The sequence below is a fragment of the Pygocentrus nattereri genome, chromosome 24, assembly GCF_015220715.1.
Source record: "Pygocentrus nattereri isolate fPygNat1 chromosome 24, fPygNat1.pri, whole genome shotgun sequence".
In the NCBI taxonomy this organism is placed as follows: domain Eukaryota; kingdom Metazoa; phylum Chordata; class Actinopteri; order Characiformes; family Serrasalmidae; genus Pygocentrus; species Pygocentrus nattereri.
In genome coordinates, this window is record NC_051234.1 from 27,790,171 (window position 1) to 27,813,584 (window position 23,414).

At 41.4% G+C, this 23,414-nt stretch overlaps 1 protein-coding gene across 1 annotated transcript; it reads right to left on the reverse strand.

Moving 5' to 3' along the window:
- Positions 1–6,948: 6,948 nt before the first annotated feature.
- Positions 6,949–23,103, reverse strand: chrnd (cholinergic receptor, nicotinic, delta (muscle)). The gene is made up of 12 exons (XM_017724403.2): positions 23,000–23,103; positions 21,063–21,208; positions 18,425–18,469; positions 16,630–16,739; positions 15,700–15,855; positions 13,995–14,110; positions 12,174–12,374; positions 11,723–11,834; positions 11,502–11,616; positions 8,895–9,105; positions 8,684–8,802; positions 6,949–7,315 (listed from the first exon to the last, which is right to left on the reverse strand). Exons 1-12 carry the CDS (start codon positions 23,055–23,057, stop codon positions 7,133–7,135), a joined length of 1,572 nt encoding a protein of 523 aa, XP_017579892.1. The 5' UTR covers positions 23,058–23,103; the 3' UTR covers positions 6,949–7,132.
- Positions 23,104–23,414: the final 311 nt, after the last annotated feature.

Consider the following 23,414-nt stretch of genomic DNA (forward strand, 5'->3'; position numbering starts at 1 on the left):
TTGACTGGAAGAAGGAGGGGTTTCAGGCATGTTCCTCCCCCCCAAACCTAACTACTTTATTCATAAGGGCCACTTGCAACATTTGCGTGGATGTATGTACCAAAAACAACCATAATTTGTTTGTGCCTTCCACTTTTATCCCTTAAACAGGCCGTTTGTGTTGCTATGCCTTTCATATGAAAAGTGAACTCTGTCAGTGAACTCTGTTCTGATTGGCTGCATCGGATTGTGCCACATTCATAAAGCAGTCCTTTGTTATGAATATGCAGGGCTAAACTGCTTTAGGCAGAATAGGTGAATATATGTGAACGCATTGCATTTTGTGACATCACAAATATAACTAATCCAAAACAGGCAGTTTAGTTTCCATGTTTGGACTGTAGCAACATTTACATACTACATAAAATGCTTTTATTTTAAAAAATGCAAGGACAATTTAGTTTTTCATGATATTGGCCCATTAAAAGAACAGGTTTATTAAACATGCTAACATTGCTAACAGTGAGGGGAAGCTAGTACCTATTAGCATACTGATGGCTATTTGTGTTCATTTATTGTAAGCAGCGCTCGCTTTTTCACTTTGGTTTCAAGAGTAATACTAATAATATTAGATACACAACTATACACAAAGCTCAGCTCAATATACGTGTAATGCAGAAGAACCAGACTGAAGGAAATCATGCATATTCTGCTTGGTTCCATGGGCCAGACAGGGCACTGGTTGCAGGCAGATGGTCCTGCACTCTAATAACCTCAGTCGTTGCGGGTGGAGTTTGCCCTTTAAAATTACAGCTTGACCTGAAGAAGCCGACCCTGCATCAATACTGAAGATCATGCTTTACCCAGCGCCAACATAGTTCCTTCCTGAAGAGCAGAATAGAGTCAAGTCAAGTCAAGAGGTTTTATTGTCATTCCATCTATGTACAAGTACACAGTGGAGTGAAATTGCGTTCCTCCAGGAACAACACAGTGCAAGAAGGAACACAAAGTACAAAGTGCAAACATGCAGACAACGTGTGCAAACAAAAATTTTAACTAGAAACAATAAATACGATAAATTAAACAGACATTAGACACAGTAAACATACAGGACAGTGCAGCACCGACACAGGACTCATTCTGGACATGAGGTCGTGGAATAAGATGCAGAGATATTTAACATGCTGTGATCTGTGAGTCACGCAGTCAGATGACAGACATAAACAGAGCAGTTACTGAGGTAGAAAAACCTGAGTAAAACAGTGAAAACACAGTGTAGCAGCAATGATCCAGATAGTGCAGGTAGAGCATCAAAAGAGTTGTGTGTGTGGAGTATGTGTGTGTGTGTGTGTGTGGGGGGGGTGCAGGGGTTAGCAGAATCTGGCAGTGGTGGCACGGATGCTCCGGTACCTTCTGCCAGACGGCAGCAGTGAAAAAAGTCCGTGTGAGGGATGCATGGGGTCGTCCACAATGCTAGTGGCTTTTCTGGATTTGCGTTGTTGCAAATCAAAGTTAATCAATCACAGTGTAATAGATTGCTGTGCCTAATTAGGCCATGGTTGTTCTGGCTGGAGCGATTACTCCTGTCTGACTGGGCCCCCTTTTTCAGTATCTTTATTTGCAAAAGCACAGCTGCTCTGGTGATGAATGGCCTTTTCCACAAAGTTAAACAAATGGTTTTGGGGAAAGCATAACAAAGCCTTTAGCAACAGGCTGGTGGAGAACCCAGGGGGATCTCAGCAGGAGGTGTGGAGATACCCCGTTCCAACCCCTCAAGCCCCACCAAATTTCATTCCAAATCACTTCCAACTAACTAAGTTCAGAGCCAGATACTTTCAGAAGATCACCAATCGATAAAAGCGAGCAGCCTCTAGATCGTTTGCCAAGGCCTCCAGAGAGCTGCGCTATTTTTACTACATAACTATTAAAGGCATGTGGAGCATTCTTTATTCATGCTGCCGGTGCCGTAAGGGTTAAGCTGGAGGGAAAGCCTTGGACTACATGAGAAACAGCTCTTCCTCATCTAACTGGGCCGAAGATACCACTAGATAAGGACTTCGCGGCCAACTGCCTCCATTCTGGCCTGGTTTCGCATGTGTTGATCCTGATGAATCAGAGAGCACTATGAGCAGCATCCACCAGACAGACGATAATTAACCAGAATTTCCAAGCGGTGGCTGACATTGACAGAAAGCGTGTAGGTGTTTGTGTGTGGGCTTGTGACAGGATTAGTGTGTTTGCATCATTAAAGGCTCGTGCTCTGCCTGACTGGACTGTGTCTCTTTCTAACATCTTTCTGTCATTTGTCTGTTTTTTCTCACTCATATTTGTCTCTGCCTCCACCTGTGGTGCACCGTTAAGTCGTGTTGTTGTGGCTGAGATGACCAAGCCGGCGAAGTCCTTTAACAAGGTCCCGGATGGAGCCCGATGGACCAAAACTAAGGCTGCCCCTCCAGTGGACCATGCATTAATCACATTCTGACATGTTTTCTCATTCATTGTTCACTCTCACTAAGCTTTCAGCCACATCCATGGAGCTAGAATGCAGAGGGAGAAGTGAGAAGAGGACAAGAGCGTATGCACATGCTTGCAGACTCACATGACAATTTGCAAGCCCGCCGGAACTGGAGTTGGCAAGTGGGCATTTGTCCCACCACTTTTCAAAGTACTGTGGTCACGCCCCACTTCCTTTTGAGTTTAAGATGCAACAGAAAAACCTGGGAGATGCTTTCAGACCTGGTTGGTGCAAACCTGTCAAATTTTATCTTCAGTTCGGTTTTTATATGCAACTCCACCAAAATTCAGGCAGCATCAAGTAGCGGAACCACGCTAATTCATAAGAAATTCAACACCAGAGCAAGTTTTTCCACTGTACTGTCTGCACAATCCGTTGCTTTAACAATTCACTCTTTTCCTTTCAGTATTGTGAGCTCCTGTAAATAATGAGATACAAACAATAAAATAATGATATGCATTTGATTATGGACGTGTTTAATTTAGTCCACTTTAGCCCTTGCATTCCCCCAACGAAACAAAAGGAAAGATATATAAATTCACAGAAAACAAACTGTGGTGCAGACTTTAGAAAATGAGCTGGGTATGAAAACAGCCTGATATTCTTCAGAGATGCCAGCTAACAAATACGGCTGAGGCTGCAGCATCAAAACAAACACTGACACCATTCAGCTTCAGAGGTGGGTAGAAGTATCGAAATCAATATTGAAGTTGAGTTGCATAAAACAATGAAGTAAAAGTACCTTCCCCAAAACAACTTGAGTAGAAATACAAAAGAAACCAGTCGAAAATCTACTTGAGTACTGACTACTACAGTGGACCTTCTTACTACATCCCGGACTTATCAGCATAGTAACTGAAGATCATGCAGCTTCTGGTCTAAAATACAAAGCTCCACAGTCAGAGATGTAACCAATCACACAGCAGTACAAATATTGCCACCATCAAAACAAACTGTAATTAAACACAAAAAAGAAATAGGTAACTGAGTATGAATGGCTAAATGTAACAGAGTAAATATATTCTTTTACTCGCTAATATACTTTAGTAAAAGTATGATCACTTGAAAATATTCAGGAGAGTAAAAATCCATCAGTATTGTACTTAAGGACATGTACGGAAATGTAAGGAAATATACACTATATTGCCAAGAGAAGGCTCGTCTGCCTTCACACGCATATGAACTTGAGTGACATCCCATTCTTAATCCATAGGGTTTAATATGATGTCGGCCCACCCTTTGCAGCTATAACAGCTTCAACTCTTCTGGGAAGGCTTTCCACAAAGGTTAGGAGTGTGTTTATGGGAATTTTTGACCGTTCTTCCAGAAGAGCATTTGTGAGGTCAGACACTGATGTTGGATGAGAAGGTCTGGCTCACAGTCTCCGCTCTAATTCATCCCAAAGGTGTTCTATCGGGTTGAGGTCAGGACTCTGTGCAGGCCAGTCAAGTTCTTCCACACTAAACTCACTCATCCGTGTCTTTATGGACTTTGCTTTGTGCACTGGTGCGCAGTCATGTTGGAACAGGAAGGGGCCGTCCCCAAAATGTTCCCACAAAGTTGAGAGCATGAAATTGTCCAGAATTTCTATCACTGGAACAAAGGGGCCGAGCCCAACTCCTGAAAAACAATCCCACACCATGATCCCCCCTCCACCAAACTTTACACTTGGCACAGTGAAGTCAAACAGTACCGTCTCCTAGCAACTGCCAAACCCAGACTCGTCCATCAGATTTCCAGCCAGAGAAGCCTGATTCGTCACTCCAGAGAACATGTCTCCACTGCTCTAGAGTCCAGTGGTGTCACTTTACACCACTGCATTCAACGCTTTGCATTGTGCTTGGTGATGTAAGGCTTGGATGCAGCTGCTCGGCCATGGAAACCCATTCCATGAAGCTCTCTACACTGTTCCTGAGCTGATCTGAAGACCACATGAAGTTTGGAGGTCTGTAGTGATTGACTCTGCAGAAATTCGGTGACCTCTGCGTGCTATGCACCTCAGCATCCGCTGACCCCACTCTGTCATTTTATGTGGCCTATCACTGTCATTCCAAATCACTTCCACTTTGTTATAATCCCACTTACAGTTGACTGTGGAATATTTAGTAGTGAGGAAATTTCAAGAATGGACTTGTTGCACAGGTGGCGTCCGATCACGTACCACGCTGGAATTCACTGAGCTCCTGAGAGCGACCCATTCTTTCACTAATGTCTGTAGAAGCAGTCTGCAGGCCTAGGGGCTCGGCTTTACACACCTGTGACCACTGAAGTGATTGGAACACCTGAATTCAGTGATTTGCATGGGTGACTGAATACTTTTGGAAATATAGTATAGATACAAGTCATTAGCATGACATAAAAGGCAGGTTTAGTTGGCAGCCCAATTGCCATTCATCACTCAGCCGGTCATTTTGGAGGTGTGGTGCCACTTCTGATATTTAAACCATTTCAAAACACCAATTGTCCTTTTTTATTATGTGAGCATTTCATGCTGACTTGACCAACACAAATGGCCTATGTCTTGGAAATTTTTTTGACACATTCATGTAAATTAAAGAACATTAAAGCACATTTTTCATTCTCTAGCACAGCTGTCATTTTGGCGATACAATGTTTTGTTTTGATAGTGATAATATACAGTAGGCTTATAACACAAGACTCACTAAATGAATGCTTATTTGACGCAGCTCATTTAATAAGAGATACAGTTTTGGTTTGTGGTTGAAAGTCACTGGCAGAACATCACAACATGAGGCCTGCATTAAACTAGAGCAATACTACAATCTAGTGGTTACAGGATGCAATGTCCTGTGGAGGAAATGACTGACAAAAAACAAGCTATGCGTTTAAGTGATGTTGGAGATTTTAGTCTTAGGTGTGTGTATTGCATTCAGGTCACATTCAAAGTGTAGTGGTGGTGGCTGTAGAATGATGCAAATACTTCCTACTGCTTTGATTCCTCCACTGAAACAACATGATAGAGAAACTATTACATGACCAAACTCACTTCAGTCTTTAAAGAAATGAAGTTGGTGCGTCTCCATCACTTTACAAGCAGTTACCTCATTCGTGTCTTTTTATGCAGTACTTGACGGTGTAATTGAATCCTGTCACGGCCTGCTTCAGTTGAGGGAGCAGCTGCTCTGGTACCTCCACGCACAGCTGTGATCTGACTAGAGAAAAGTGACTTGGGAGGCATATGCACTTACATTTAGACTCATGCAAGAACTATTACAGCTCATGTACGAATGTTAATGTACTGATCTGTATGCACAGTAAGCCAAGAGTGGCTAGATGTAGCGCTTTTCATTTGAACCACAAGTGGGAATTTATACCACCTGCCAGCACTACAGTCACTGCTACGCTTCATGTTAGAATTGCTTGTCCAATAAACTGCAGTCTCTTGCAGACTAATGGTCAAGAGTAGTAGCAAAGTCATGAGGAACTGACTTGTAATGGGTGCTGTGTGCTAGAGAGACGTGTCTCTGTGGATGCTTTTGAAGCATCAGTCCGCCAAGGGGCTTTGCATGGGGGCACTCACCTGCTTTCTCTTCTACGCTCATTGTCCATTTTATCAGCTCCACTTACTGTATAGCTGCACTTTGTAGTTCTACAGTTACAGACTGTAGTCCATCTGTTTATCTGATACTTTTACCCTGTTCTTCAGTGGTCAGGACCTCCATGGACCCTCACAAAGCAGGCATTATTTGGGTGGTGGATCAATCTCAGCACTGTGTTGTGCTGGTTTGAGTGGATCAGACACAGCAGCGCTGCTGGAGTTTTTAAACACTGTGTCCACTCACTGTCCACTCTATTAGACACTCCTAGCTTGTTGGTCCATCTTGTAGATGTGAAATCAGAGAAAGCAGCTCATTTGTTGCTGCATCTAGTCCTTCAACAGTGCTCAGAGGACACTGCCCACAGGACGCTGTTGGCTGGACATTTTTGGTTGGTGGACTATTCTCAGTCCAGCAGTGACACTAAGGTGTTTAAAAACTTCAGCAGCACTGCTGTGTCTGATCCACTCGTACCAGCACAACACACACTAACACGCCACCACCATGTTAGTATCACTGCACTGCTGAGAATGATCCACCACCCATATAGTCCCTGCTCTGTGAGGGTCCATGGGGGTCCTGACCACTGAAGTTCAGGGTAAAAGGGGGTAACAAAGTATCAGAGAAACAGATGGACTACAGTCTGTAACTGTTGAACTACAAAGTGCTCCAATATGGTTAGTGGAGCTGATAAAATGGACAGTAAGTGTAGAAACAAGGAGGTTGATCAGCGTCTATTGGGAAAGGAAGAAGTGACATCAGAAATAATGTTATGAAACAGTTTATTGTTCACAAATTGTGGTTTTATGATGAACTTGTAACTTTTTTTTTCTCTAGTTTATTTTTGTAGAGTAACTGCTGGCAGGACAGCCTTAAAAACAAATGTGCTCTCACAAAGCAACTTCCAGGAAAGTTTATTTGGTGTAAACAGTCAATATACACATACATCTGTATCAAACCACACTGAAATTCACTCATGCAAACCTGCAAGTATACATGCAGAGAAAAATGTAAATAAAGAAACCAGGTTCAATGCTTTATGATATGCTTGGAGCTGCACTAGTCATAAGAAGCAACAGAATCATGCATAGCGTCTGTCTGCCTCTGTGTAGGTGAAGGGGTCTCCCTCGAAGGGCAGTGGAGGAGGGTGGTTGTAGATGCCCATCAAGAATATGCAGATGGTTCCAAGTGTCATAATGGGAGTCACTATGTAGAAACAGAGGCGGTCCACTGTCCTGGCAATCCCACTCCAGTTGTCCTTTTCCTGATATAATTGTGTCCAAATGTGATTAGCATATACATAACCAGTCAATGCAAACCGGTTATAGGCATATATTGTATGGAATTAAATATTATGAGATAAACATCAGAATTTTTTTTAAAATTATTTATAAAGTTAATTTTATTAACTTTTAAAATGTTTCATAAAGTTTTCGGGAACAACAAGAAGATATTATATAATACATTAATTATTTGTACTTATTTCTTGACGTTATATTTATGGCATTTGCTCTTATCCAGAGCGACTTACAGTTTGATCATTTATACACAGGTGGGCGAAGGTGGTGTTAGGAGTCTTGTCCAAGGACTCTTATTGGTATAGTGTAGTGAGCTTACCCAGGTGGGGATTGAACCCCAGTTTACAGCATAGAAGGCAGAGGTGATACCCACTACACTAACCAACCACCTATATGTCTCAGGGTTTGATTGCTCACTGTCCACTCTATTAGACACACCTGTGAACTACGTTCACGCAGCAGGTAAAAGTGGCCCAAATCTGATTTTCTCACCAAATCTGATTCTTTTTGTTTAGCTTCTTCTAAATGTGATCTGAATGCAGCATCAGTCTGAACAGATCAGCTCCTAAACCGACCCGCATGAGCAAAAGAACAACGCTTCACACTACTTCATGTGGTTCATCCAGAGGTAAACAATCACAACTGCCAACAAACAGCAGTCACTCCTGGAGGATCAGCTTCATCTTCACCAGCATCACAGGAGCCATCATGGAGCTTCTTTGTCCCAGAATGTGTTCGAGCTCACCGTAAAAAGGGCGCGGTCATTTTGGTTCATGTCCTCGGATTCTTTAAACTCTGCTTTCACACTTTTAACTGTTCTTTGACGCTGCAGCCTTGCTCTCCTGCGGCCGCATTCGACCATGTCTTTCAAAATCTCTAGTGGAGGGTTCTTCTGATTGTTTGGTACAACGACATCACCCCAAATGTTTATTAGTCTCAGCAGCACGTAATTATGACGAATGTCATGTTGGATTATGATCTGGCTGCTCAGACTGAGTCGCATTGCCGCATGTTGGATGTGCATCAAATTTCAGTACCACATATGAAAGCATCTCAAATTACAATTGAAAATTTCAGATTTTGTGTGTTTAATAGATTTAGGCCACTTTTATCTGCTGTGTGAACATAAGGCCAGGCCATTTTCCAGATTTAAAGCATTGTAGACATTTATTTTTTAAATTTACTTCATTCTTTTCATTCATTCTACACTTTTGAACAGTTTTGTATTACATAATCGTGAAATGACAGCAAACTTCAACTGAAGATTTTATCTCTGTGCCACTACAGAAGATTGGTACTGTGCCAAACTTCACACCTCTGAGCTCAGCCCTTACCTCATTATAGTCATTCTTGTTATGCATGTGCGTGACAATGTAGTTGGCTCCCTCCACAGCTGGCTTCATCTCACCGTACAACTGTTCATTCACTTCATTGTCATTGCTGGGCTTGTACGCTGCAATAAGGACTTTTCTTAATGATGGGCAAAGGTTTTAACACATGCCTTACACATGCACAGCTTTACATCCTGATTACTGCAAGACTGACCTGCAGTGGGTGTCGGACGGGTTGCCAGGCCATGTCTTTCAGACTGCTTCTCAAACATCAGCTCACTCCGAGACTTGAGACTATAGTATTCCTCGGCCTTGGCAATGTAACCCACGGAGCTGGAGCGCCGCGGCAGAGCCCCCTCCCAACTGGGCTCACTCTCAGCCGGACGGGACATGTGCAACAGACGAGGCAATCTCTCAAGGAACAACTGGGAAAAGAGCACAAGAAGTCATTAGCATCTAGAAATTTCTGGATGTTTGACCTGCTCCGATGTTAATCAATGTAAACCTGCAGTGCATCGTGATGAAGCAGCCTTAAGGTGGCAATTCACTTACCCCACTTTGAATAGTAAGAACTGATTTTAATTGATGATAATAAAAGGCTTTAACCCCTTACATGGCCAGGGTACGCCAGTGAGTAAAAGGCTTTATTACACACCATTATGACCTAAGAGTAGCTCAACCAGTTTACACTGGAGTCCCGGTAGTTACTGAATAATAAGACTTAATATTTAATGAGCCAGAGATTTTAGGCTTAAAGGCTGTGCTCATCTTTTGAAATTTTAATTTGTAATACTGGTTTAGTTTTACTGAAATATAATTCTTAAATTAATTGAATACTCCAGCATTTTTCAACTTACACTATTATGTGAAACAATAACTGTGCTTAATCTAGTAACATATTCTACTTTTTGCATAATCTTTAGTTATCAAGATAAATTGAGTTAAGATCAGTTCATTTGGATATGCCCTACAGACTACGGAGTCTTTTGCCCAAAAGTTTCCCAGCATTCTTAGCAGTTTTGTTCATTTTTATATATCTAGATTATAAATGTAATTATCTCTATAATACTCTCATGTTAAATATGAAGTTTGGTTGCGTTTTACGTTTTTGTGTTATTTTCACTATGAGGGTGTTTTGTGTTCAGCTTTATGAGCTCACTCTGTCACCATGAATGCTAACATGAATGGCAAATATGCCTTAAGCTACTTGAACTATTATCTAAGATATTTTTTCTTTACGGTGTGAGACAACTCCTTTAATATAATGGTGTTGTTTGAATTTATGGCAATACGCTACACAAGGAAGAATATTTGATACAAGTTAATCTGACTAATTCAAGATTAAGCAGAACTTGATAATGTAGAGCACTGCCAGCTCAGTGGAAAGCGTTTAAAATTTCTGGGCCATTAGAGTTAACCTTACTTGCCGTAGAAGCGTGGCTCAGTGAAAATGAAAAATGAACTATAACTATATCTATATCTATATGTGCATAGAGAAAGTTATTGAATGTGTTAAGTAACTTTACTTATTTTTTTCAAAGCAATACAGTTGCATGTTTTTTTGAAGTAAAGTCAACTAATTTAGGTTTACAGTGTAATCACTGTCTGCCACATCAGTAGTACAGAGTCGATCATTTTGGCATGTTTTACTGTACTAAGAAAAGAAAACTAGTAAGGTAGTTAGGTTTCCATCTACCACATGATGCTACCAAGCTGGGAGGGTGAAAGTAGCACATGCTTCCTCTGAGAGAAATTCAGCTCTACTACACATTTTCAAACGGTCACTTATACAATGTTACTGGACAGCTTAACACACTCAACAGCTCAACACCCTTGGAGGAGAACACTCATCGCCAGTTCTATCAACTAACAGACACCCATGTTGGCTAGCAACATGCTGAGTGAGGGGGGAGGGAGGGCCATCCTACCTTTGCAGACAGAAGCAGCTATGCTTTCTTCGATTCCCGACAACCCATAGCCAAAACCGTAGCAAAGTTTTGATGTTTGTAAAAAAAAGCTGTAGAAGAGTAGTTCACTGCAGCAAAGGCTATGAAAGGGTTCGGCAACATGTGGCTTTGGAACCACATGCAGCACTTTCACTGCCCTGTTGCGGCTCCTCAGCAGAATCCGATTTTTAGGGAAAATAAAATGAACCTCCTTTACAGTGAAATAAAGCTCTGCTGATCGTTCAACACACTGTTAACAGTAAATGGTATTGGAGTTCATGTATAACTGCTATTTCACCCTGAAGATTGGCATGCAGACTGCTGGTCACATAGCAACACAGACAACAATCTGGCCTAGCTAGTAATTTGGAGTCAAATAGACTTGTTTGCATTTGTAAGCACTCCAGTTGGTTTCCTGATACATTTAATCTGCAACAATAAACTGTCAAACACTAAAATGTCACAAAGCTACGGTCAGCTTCTCGTTTACCAGCTTTTCATTCAGATTTCCTCATTCCAGAATGGGATAATTTAAACAAGAAGCTGGTGAATGAGAAGCTGACTTCAACCTCATAAAAAATCAAATGCTGAGAGACATTTTACAAGAAACTGTTTCACTTTTGGAAAGATTTCCTGCTGGAGATGAGAGAAAAGTGGCTATAGCTGAGCTAAAGCTTAAAGCAGAGCAAAGCAATTCTGTGTTTTCATTGATATTAAATTTGCTAGCCTATACTAACACATTAAAAGTTACTGAAACACATTTACAGCCAAGACGGTAAAATGGACATAAAATGTTGTGGCTACCAAGGTGGTTTGGCTCTTCTTAACATTTGGGTAGCCAACCCCTGGGCTGAGTTCTTCTTAAGTATACTAACCTCCTTGGTCCAGTGAGTCATGACATGTGTGCTGGGGGTCCGGAAGTGGAGGTTCAGCACAATCACACAATTCAGCACCACCACGGTGACCAGGACCATGATGAACATAAGATACCTGCGAGATCCAAGACCAGTCTTCATCCTCTCTTTGATGTCCCATTATTTTAACACTGCCGCAATTTTTGACAATATTAAGGCAAGATGTTCTTCGCGTTACTCACTTGACGATTAAAGGTACTGCCATGGAGGTCTCAGGTAAACGTTGTGAGATCAGGAGCAGGAAGACAGACTGGGCCAAGAGCACAGAGATGGACAAGGTCATTTTCTCACCACCTGAATGGGGTTAGAAAGCAAACTTTTTAAAGTAATGAAGGGACACGTGCGCATCATTACCATTCATTTATTCTCCATTCTTCAGTTAAAAACAGATTAAAGTACCAAGACAAAGAGGAACCCATTCTCTTCTGGGCTACACTGGGGAACGGATCATAATGAACCACTTGTATTTCAAGCACAAACTCCATCTCAACAATGATTAACTGCATTTCAGTCTCTATTGGAGCAGTTATGGAAAACCTGCGCTATTCATATTCACAGTAATTTTAAAAGAATTCAAGAGGTACTTGTGGTCTTACACTTGATCTCCAAGTCGTGAGTGAAGATAGCACTTACTGTCAGCAGGCAGGTAATACACCAAAGAGGCCATAAAGGAAATGAGCACACAGGGGATGATGATGTTAACGATGTAAAACAGAGGCTTGCGCTTGATGATGAGGTAGAAAGTGATGTCCTGGTGCTTGTTGCTGTCCATGGGGATGTTCTTGTAAGTGTTTCTCCTGGCAGGCCTGTGAATGATCTCCCATTCTCCATTTTCTGAGGAGAGGAAGAGAGACATGAGAACATTTGTCTTATTGTAGAAATTTCTTCATTTTTGAACCAGAGTTAAATTTCTCAATGCATATAACAAAGCTGGTACACACACACACACACAAACACACACACACACACACACACACACACACACACACACACACACACACACACACACACACACACACACACACATCTTCTAAGCCGCTTCTCCCTCAGGGTCACGGGGGGTTCAGGAGCCTAACACAGCTGTCATCAGGTGCAAGGCAGGATACACCATTGACAAGTCACCAGTACAGTCCATCACAGTGCAGACAGACAGATATACACATTCACTCACACACTCACACCTAGGGGCAATTTAGCATGTCCAATTAGCCTGCCTGTATGTCTTTGGACTGTGGGAGGAAACCGGAGGAAACCTGGACGATACCCACGCAGACAGAGGGAGAACATGCACACTCCACACAGAAAGGACCCTGGTCCCTGAAAAAGCTGGTGCAGGCTTGTTCAATGAAGAAACACTGCTAAAATCAGAAAGAAATGCTTTCCATTCAGGACACAGAGAATATTATTCATGTTCATTGTTGTATACTGAACTACTGACAGAACAGGCTCACTGAGCACCAACGACATGTACTCTTTACTATGCACTGCACTTTTGTTCATGCATCTACACATATTGCACTGCCACTTGTTTATACACGCATATACAACTATTAGGGGCGGCACGGTGGCGTGGTGGGTAGCGCTGTCGCCTCGCAGCAAGGAGGGCCTGGGTTCGATTCCCCGGCTGGGTGACCGGGGTCCTCTCTGTGTGGAGTTTGCATGTTCTCCCCGTGTCTGCGTGGGTTTCCTCCGGGTTCTCCGGTTTCCTCCCAAAGACATGCAGTCAGGCCAATTGGACATGCTAAATTACCCCTGGGTGTGAGTGTCTGTGAGTGTCTGTCTGTGTCTGTGTGTCTGCCCTGCGATGGACTGGCGGCCCATCCAGGGTGTATCCTGCCTTCCGCCCGAAGACTGCTGGGATAGGCTCCAGCGCCCCCCGTGACCCTGACGGAGAAGCGGCTTAGAAAATGGATGGATGGATGGATGGATACAACTATTAACATATTGCTGTTGAAGGATGAAAAACTTGTATCTCCACTTTTGTCATTTTTTCAGTTTTTGGTATAATTTGAATACGACTGTTGCACTTTACATAGTGTGTAAATTTCATGAAGGATTGTTCCATTGACTTACATTAAAAGTAAAGCATGTTTTTTCCTTCTCCTGTAAAGTTACCATTTTGGAGACAGCAGCAAAATGCTATTGTTTACAGTATGTAGTCACTCGGTCTATTCACTGGACGTGACAACGGCATATTACCTATATCTGATCTTACGTAATTATTTTTGTGCTGCACATTACTTTTTATGGTTGTTTTAGTATATTTTATATATATATATATCTTTTTATATACACGAGTCACGAGACACGAGGTTCCTACAGTGAATGACATGTACGCACCGATTACAGTTCCAATTCAAGACAAACGTCTCCTAAATGCATTTTTGCTTCTGATTCTAATCTTACAGTTGCACCCGAAAAAACCTGTTGATTTGACATGCCGGTCATCCTTACCAGTGAATCCTTCGGGGTCAATGATGATCCATTCCACCTTGTAGTACTTCTCTGTGTCTGAATCCTTCTCTTCTTTCAAATGTAGGCTGATCTCCTTGGCATTGTATGTTAATGAGCTGGGGACAGTGAAACATCTGGGATAAGCAACGATTGATTTCTCTCTATTTTCACTAATCAAATCAACAGCAAAGGGCTAAATTGTCTAAACCCATCTCCCAATAAAAGCATCCGTACTTTGGTGAACTAATGACTCGAGTAAAAGTAAAAGAAAATACTAAAGTACAGAGCAATGGACATTTTTCACAGTTACTGCCTCATCACATGCGGATGTAAATAGTAGTGTTATAGTTAGTGTAACTTCCACCTGCACCATTTAACAGGGCCGTCATGGAGGGTCTCCAGTTTTCAGCATCCCTCAAAAGTCGTCCTTCGGCCTCGGCGCGGTTAATAGGAGAACAGTTTGCATGCCTGGTCACTCCTCTAACGCGAGCAGAAAGGCTAGCTTGACGTGGCTAAAGCAAGTCGCACAAAACTTAAAAACATTTGGGAATATTTTGATAAACAAAATCATATTATTTTGAGGAAAAAAGTCAAAATATGTGGAGAATAAAGTGGGCTCAATGTAGGGGGGCTGTCATAACGCATTCGGGTCTCAGCTGCTTCATGCCCTCTTTAAATGGTGGGGAGATGTAGCCCCCGATAGCCGTTTAGACGACCCTGCCTGCGATTCTGCTTCCACAGCACAGACAGACAGTTTCCTCCGAGTCTGCCTGGCTCTTTATTCTAGATAAACACAGTTTCCTGCTCAGCTGTTTCAGCCATTTCTAATCCTAATAATAGGCTGGTGCTGATGTGCAGGAGAGACAGGGAGTGCTGACCAACTCATCAACCCTCATTTAATACGAGGAGGTGCTGCCTTCACTTTGCAAAGCCTATGGCCACAATATTACAACTTTATTCTCAAAATATTACAACTTTATTCTCGAAATATTACAACTTTGTTCTCAAAGTCGTATCATAGTATCATAAAATCATAGTATCGCCCATATTCACTCCACAGCTCAGTGTTACTCTCTTTTGGATTGGCTACCTCGTTAAAAGTCACACATGACGAGTGGAGCTTTTTCAGCTAAAGCTGAACATTTTTAACCTTGATGGAGTGGAACCTCAGGCGAGGCTGTTTAGTAGAATTATTGGTGCATCAGGACTGCAGCAATGATTTCAGGGAAAATCAGCCATTGTTTTCAGTGCAACCAGAAGCCGTTTAGCACTATTTACTTTTCCGCATTAACAAACATGGAACTGGGAAAATGTCTCTTATAAGTAGCTTATAGTAACTTGGGATCCTTTTGGTCTGAGTCAGAGGAGTGACCAAAGTCAAAGGTGTAACCATAAGTCAGAAGTGTGGCCAATAACAAAGCAGTCCACATGCTATCACCAACACAACAAAATGAAATTAAACACACAAACCAATGAGAAAACTACTTTTCTCTTTACTCATGAATATAACTTAGTAATTTATCCTAGTAAATGCAACGAGCTACTGCCTCCCTCTGCAAATCAGTGTGTGTCAATAAGTAACTTGATATGTAACTCTATATTCAGCATTATATCTCAGGATATATATATATATATATATATATATATATATATATATATATATATATATATATATATATATAAAATAAATATGTGGCACATCTACCTGAACTTCAGGGTACAGTTCTGCCAGTCGAAAGGAAAGTAGTTGACATTGATGGAGCAAGAGCTACGGAAGATAGCTGGAGGCAGCCAGTACACAAATCCGTCAGGGTACACCAACACATTGCAGTAGTAGGCCACTTGGAACTGGGCATCGTTGCTGTTGTAGAGAATAAGATTTATTAACATAACAATTAGGCCCAATTCTATTTCTTATTTTTATCCCTACCCCTTGTTTTTGAGTGTCACCCTAACCCCTTGGAACTGAGTTACAGGGGTAGTGGTTGAAGTCTTCCCTCTGAAATGGGACCCTCAAATAAAGAGAGCATCACTTCATTAACAGCTACTAGCGCTGCTCTGTGGGCGACCCTGCCCGTCTACAGTGACAGCAGAGGAGGGTAAAGTTCAGGTCCTCACTGCTGGGCTTTAGTTACATTAAGGGCATCACATGCTTTCAAAGAGGGGGGCAATTGTTTGTTATCACCTACCCCTAATTTTTTGGTAATACAAAGGTGAAGTCAGCTATTCACCAGATTCCTGTTTGAATTTTCCTGTTCCAGCTTAAGTGGTACTGCTGGATCATGTAAGGTGGAGTAGGAAAGTTAGCTAGCTAGCTGCCGAGACATTAGCATGCTATTGGTGATTTTTTATGCGTGTTACGAAACGACACAACATCAAAATAAGATAATACAATAGTTATCGCAATTTTTTATGGGAGAAAATTTTTCTCAACTCTCCGTTTGGAGTGCAACGCTGAAAAACTCTGTTTGGAGGGCCATGTAGCCCCAACACATCGCCCTAACCCTAACTCAACAAATATTTGGACACAATAAGCCTAGCTAAGGCCCAAGTGGTAGGAGACAAAGGGTGAAATGGTATTGGACTCAATGAAGTCAAGCAGACGAATGCAACTGTAATGAAAAAGGCTGATTACTTGTTCTCCAAAACAATCTCTGGAAGCCACACCATACTAGATGGGAGACGTAGGATGTCAATATCGTCAAACTCGGACGAATTCCATGCAAGTCTGTAGTCAGTCCAGCCCTAGTCATAACAGAGGAAAATAAGAATTTCACAAGACAGCGTGCAAAATTGACAAAGACTGCTAAGGGAACTTAATGAAACTGGCCATAAAATCCTTCACAAGAAATACCAAAACATAACATTAGAGCAAACAATTTACAGAGCAAGGGCTGTGTATGAACTATGTATGAGTTTTATTTATCCAACAGACCAGATTAAGTACGCAAGACTCTTAACAAATATTCAGAAGGAAATAAGACAATAACTAAGAAGTAAATGTAACATATATACACATATATATATATATATATATATATATATATATATATACACTCACCAGCCACTTTATTAGGTACACCTTGCTAGTAAAAGGTTGGACCCCCTTTTGCCTTCAGAACTGCTTTATTTCTTGGTGGCACACTTTCAACAAGGTGTTGGAAACGTTCCTCAGAGATTCTGGTTGGTTATTTGAGTTCCTGCTGTCTTTCTATCATCTGGAACCAGTCTGCCCATTCTCCTCTGACCTCTCACATCAACAAAGCATTTTCATCCACACAACTGACCGCTCACTGGATATTTCCTCTTTTTTGGACCGTTCTCTGTAAACCCTAGAGATGGTTGTGCGTGAAAATCCCAGTAGATCAGCAGTTTCTGAAATACTCAGACCAGCCCGTCTGGCACCAACAACCACGCCACGTTCAGTCACTTAAACCCCCTTTCTTCCCCGTTCTGATGCTTGGTCTGCACTTCAGCAAGTTGTCTTGACCACCTCTACATGGCTAAATGCATTGAGTTGCAGCCGTGTGATTGGCTGATTAGCTATTTGTGTTAACAAGCAATAGAACAGTAAATAAAGTGGCTGGTGAGTGTATATATTAAGATTAAGTGACCCTTATTAGTCCCACAACGGGGAAATTTCACCTTTGCATTTAACCCACCTGTGAAGTGAAACACCACATACACTCTAGTGAGCACACACACACTAGGGGACAGTGAGCACACTTGTCTGGAGCGGTGGGCAGCCCAATCTGCAGCACCCAGGGAGCAGTTGGGGGTTAGGTGTCTTGCTCAAGGACACCTCAGTCATGGACTGTCGGCTCTGGGGATTGAACCAGTGACCTTCCGGTCACAAGGCAGGTTCCCTAACCTCCAGCCCATATATATATATATATATTTGTTACGTACACACAAGGTAAATGGAACTGGCATTTTTGAATGGCATTAAAAAGGCAACCTAAAAAGAATGAAGTTATGAGATTTTAATATGATAGAAAAATGTTACGCTGCTAAATTTGATTCTAAAAAAATCTGGTTTTGTTTTAATGTACAGAGGTAAACAAGTTGCCAGGTAAATGTGGTGGTTCTCTACAGAACCTCAAGCAAAGGACTCTACATAGAGTATGGTTTAAAAAGATTCTTCTTATTGGGGGAAACATCCTGATATTTCTGGAGAAACACATTTTTATATGACACTTATGACCAAATAAAGCTGGCCTCATTTTCATAATTTTTTGAGGCAAATGAAAAGATTTCATGTGACATAGACGTCAATTTCTTGTTAGCTACAATGGCCTCGCAACTCCAGTGCAAAATTAAAGAGAGCACCAAACATATTTCAGTTGAGCTACTGCTTTCGGGTGATGGGGATTTTTGATTTTTTGGTTTAAGATTTCTGTTGATAGTAAGAATTTGAATCCTTTACTTACGTGATCCATCCACACATTTGTCAGCAAAGTTTCATCAGCTTCGTTCTGTTAGAGAGATCAGAGCCAGTAGAGAAAACTGAAACAGCAAGAAATGGTGAAAAACAAAGAGACGTGCCAATCTGTCATTGCTACAAAGTGGGACGGAAGGAAAGCAGCTTACAATGAAAAATACTAAAAATGATTGGAACTTAATTTATTGCTGAACCCCAACATCTGGACACTGACGCAGAAATGCGTGAAGATGTACAACCCCAATTCCAGTGAAGTTGGGACGTTGTGTAAAACAGAATACGATGATTTGCAAATCCTTTTCAACCTATATTCAATTGAATACACTAAAAAGACGAGATATTTAATGTTCAAACGGATAAACTTTATTGTTTTTTGCAAATATTCACTCAGTTTGAATTTGATGCCTGCAACATGTTCAAAGAAGTTGGGACAGGGGCAACAAAAGACTGGGAAAGTTGAGGAATGCTCAAAAAACACCTGTTTGGAACATTCCACAGGTGAACAGGTTAATTGGAAACAGGTGAGTGTCATGATTGGGTATAAAGGGAGCATCCCTGAAAGGCTCAGTCGTTCACAAGCAAGGACGGGCAAGGTTCACCACTTTGTGAACAACTGCGTGAGCAAATAGTCCAACAGTTTAAGAACAACGTTTCTCAATGTGCAACTGCAAGGAATTTAGGGATTTCATCATCTACAGTCCATAATATAATCAAAAGAGGAATCTCTGCAAGTAAGCAGCAAGGCAGAAAACTAACATTGAATGCCCGTGACCTTCGATCCCTCAGGCAGCTCTGCATTAAAAACCCACATCATTCTGTAACAGATATTCCCACATGGGCTCAGGAACACTTCAGAAAACCACTGTCAGTGAACACAGTTCGTCGCTTCATCTCTAAGTGCAAGTTAAAACTCTGCCATGCAAAGTGAAAGCCATATATCAACACCACCCAGAAACGCCGCCGGCTTCTCTGGGCCCGAGCTCATCTGAGATGGACTGACGCAAAGTGGAAAAATGTCCTGTGGTCTGACGCATCCACATTTCACACTGTTTTTGTAAATCATGGACGTCGTGTCCTCTGAGCCAAAGAGGAAAAGGACTGTCTGGATTGTTATCAACGCAAAGTTCAAAAGGCAGCATCTCTGATGGTGTGGGGGTGTGTTAGTACCCATGGAATGGGTAACTGGCAAATCTCTGAAGGCACCATTAATGCTGAAAGGTACATACAGGTTTTGGAGCAACATACGCCCCTGTCCCAACTTCTTTGGAACGTGTTGCAGGCATCAAATTCAATATGAGTGAATATTTGCAAAAAACAATAAAGTTTATTCGTTTTGAACATTAAATATCTTGCCTTGTAGTGTATTCAGTTGAATATAGGTTGAAAAGGATTTGCAAATCATCATATTCTGTTTTTATTTATGTTTTACACAACGTCCCAACTTCATTGGAATTGGGGTTGTAGACGATCAAGCATGATTAACATTATCTTACACCATAAAAGGGAGAGCGTCACACATTATCTTTTTTCCATTCAGACACATTCCTGTTTATCCCTATGGCTGGCTTTACACGCTGAAGCTTTAATGCAACTAGTTGCATGTTGTGAGTTGCCTGCAATGTAATTTCTATGCAACTTGACAGTTTTACATTATTAAATGTTGCACAGCTGCATTCAATGGCCAAATTAGCAGCTTGTATTTTTGATTCAGTGTCTGAGTCTGAGCTTTAAAGTCCTCTGTGAGGTGTAATCTGAATTTTTGCATTTTTCTATCCTAGTTTTACCAGCTGTTTTTTTTCTGTATCTATATACAGAAATGTAGGAAGGACAAAAGTTACTTACTCAAGTAAAAGTACAAGTGCTGTGGTAAAAAAAGAAAGTTGAGTATGGATTACATTTTCTTTCAAGTATAAGTAGAAATGCACATAAACTAAATAAGTAAAAGTATTTATTTAAAAGTGTTTTTAATTCGGTTCTGGATAAGGAGAGCCATGGAGGGGAATTTTTTTCTAATGTATTTTTATATGTATTTATTTTATATATATATATATTTGAAAAGATTCATCTGATTTCAAAGCACCATATTTTTACAACCGTGAGGCGCCGAGAAACCAATCACATACCAATTAAAACAGGATAAATCCCATACTTGATTAAGCATCCAGTGTTTTTGGGAGTGGCACCTTTTTCTTGGAACTGTTCATACCAACGACAAACGCTGTGAGCTGTTGGAGGTTCACTGCCATACTGACATTCAGAAACTCTATGACTATGCCGTTGATGTTGTCCGCTCAGCTGGAGGAGGTTCATATTGAGTACTTGTAAAATTACATAAACTTAATGCTCATTTAATCCATTTACAGTTTACCGCTTTGTTCTGTAATGATTTCCAAGTTCAATAGTTTCATGAAACAGTTGAGACGGGTGAAACTGTGGCAGCTGAGTTAAAGGAAGCCTTAGTTTCATGTAGGTTTCAAGGAACCACAGCTGCATGAAAGATTCACCATGTAAGGTTGGCCTTATCAGTCACAGTTAAAGATCCACTGGCAATTTCTTTGTAAAAGGGAACTCAAAAGGCCATTAGAAGCAAATGCTCCACTAATTGTAGACTACACCAGTGCACTTACAAGAGAGATGAGGTTGGAGAGCGTCAGTGCCAGATAAATGGTTACGGTCTCATCTTTGCTTTGCACCGGGCGCAGTTCCTTGTTGTAGCCACGTTCTTTAAACAGGTGGTTGATGAGACGTTCCTCCTCATTCCTGCCATTGCATCCTGTGTGTGAGAGGTGCAAATATACGCTCTCAGAAAAAAAGACAGTGAATACTCACTGGAGTGGCACCTCTGTATTCTGTCCCAGTTATAGTTTATAAGTTGTACTGACTCCACACACCCTGTCTTGACTCCACACACGCTGTCTTGACTCTACATACCCTGCCTTGACTCTACATACCCTGTCTTGACTCTACATAATGTCTTGAGTCCACACACCTTGTCTTGACTCCACACACCTTGTCTTGGCTCCATATATCCTCTAGGTTTTGTACATTTTAATGCACAGTTACTCTTTGTTTGCTGAATTTAACTGCAAAGTTAAGTTGAAAATTTTATGGCACACCTTATATTGTATATTTAATATGTTTCCAATATTTTCAACTCTGCAAAAAAAAACAAAAAAAACAGAACTTATCAAGTTATCAAGTCAAAGTTTATTTAACGCTTTTTACAACATGTGTTGTCACAAAGCAGCTTTACAAAAAAATCCGGGTCCGAGCCCCCATGAGCGTCGCCAATGACGACAGTGGCAAGGAAAAACTCAAAGCAGGAGGAAGAAACCCTGAGAGGAGCCAAGACACAAAAGGGGAACCCATCCTCCTCTGGTCGACACCGGACAGCAAACAGCATATAAAATTTTAGAATACAAAACAGGGAAAAACAGGCAGAGCAATGGTTAATTAGATAGCTTGAGTTTATGCAGCAGCAGCAGAAGGAGGGTCCGTTCATGCAGGTGAGGTTTGCACAGCGTTGTACAGCGTGAAACTCCAGTGTGGACAAAACTGTGCAAATCAGCCAACAGAGATGGAGCTCTGGTGACTCAAGCAGCTCTGGTAGCTCCCATGTGGTGACTCTAACTCAATGGCTTGTGCACTAACATGGACAAAGAATGTCATATTTCAGTTTATTCTCTTTATTCTCTGTATAACAAAATGTGCTTTGTGCTGCCTTTGGTGGTCCCTTTTCATAGATAGATGATGTAGAGCCCATGTGTCAAACACATGGCCTGCAGGCCGAGTCAGACCCGTATTATTTTACATTTTTATTCTAATTTAACTTTTAACTTTTTACTCTTGAGATGCACTACAGTCCCCAAAAAAACCACCTAAATAGTACCTGCTCTGTGAGGGTCCATGAGGGTCCTGACCACTGAAGAACAGGGTAAAAGGGGGCTAACAAAGTATCAGAGAAACAGATGGACTACAGTCTGTAACTGTAGAACTACAAAGTGCAGCTATACAGTAAGTGGAGCTGAGAAAATGGACAATGAGCGTAGAAATAAGGTCATAATGTTATGCCTGATCGGTGTATCTAATATTATTGAAAATTCAGTAGATACTTTATTCCCGAGACGTCTGATTGATGTCGATTGACTTCAGACTGGATATTCAGTAAATGTAAGGGGGTTGATTTTTACACTGTATTGTGTGTTTGCGTATCTGCTTTAAATAAGCAGTAAATGTTTTTTCAGGAAATCAGATGTGCTTTTATGACATACTGCTCTGAAAAGCATTTCTTTGATGCCTTTGTTTTTAAGATTCTTTAGCACAAATCTATTTTAAGCTGCGCAGCCAGTTTGACAGTAGCCTAAAGGAAAATATGAAACCATTTCATAGTTGATTTTATGTGTAAAGCAGTTTGTTATTCTGTACTCTATATATGGCACATCAAGGTTATTTGAAGAAGGAAAGGCTTGAAGCTTTAACCACCAGAGCGGATGCGGTTAGTAGGTCAAAAACGTGAGTTGTTGAGCTGAGCTGAGTTAGAATATGTTTGATTAGATTGACGTACCTGCCAGAAAGTGGAAGAACAAAACCACCAAACACAGGCCCAGAACACAGCTCCTCATTTCACAGCACTTCTCTGAGCTCCACTCTGTGTTATTGCCGGGATTGTGTGAGGCTCTCTCTATCTGAGCGACAGGAGCAGGTGGGGAAACAAACCCCAAGAAAAAAATAGACACACGATCTGTCGCTTCCGCATAGAGGTATGGGAAGGATGAGGTTGTGGGGGCTGGGGACGCTGGAGTGTGGATAGCAAGGACACATGGGCTCCAAATGCAGCTCAGCCTTGCACGTTTTTCCAGCCATCGATCCATTTTTTACATAATACACAAAGTGAAATCAATCAGACGTCTCGGGAATAAAGTATCTACTGAATTCTCAATAATATTAGATACACCGATCAGGCGTAACATTATGATCAC

What these genes read in the sequence shown, in the direction of transcription:
- chrnd (XM_017724403.2), bottom strand. Translation starts at nt 23,057, where the DNA reads ATGAGGAGCTGTGTTCTGGGCCTGTGTTTGGTGGTTTTGTTCTTCCAC. An exon ending in TCTCCAACCTCATCTCTCTT is followed by an intron (nt 18,470 to 21,062) that starts GTAAGTGCACTG and finishes TCTCTCTAACAG; the next exon opens with AACGAAGCTGATGAAACTTT. An exon ending in CAAATGTGTGGATGGATCAC is followed by an intron (nt 16,740 to 18,424) that starts GTAAGTAAAGGA and finishes TGTTATGACTAG; the next exon opens with GGCTGGACTGACTACAGACT.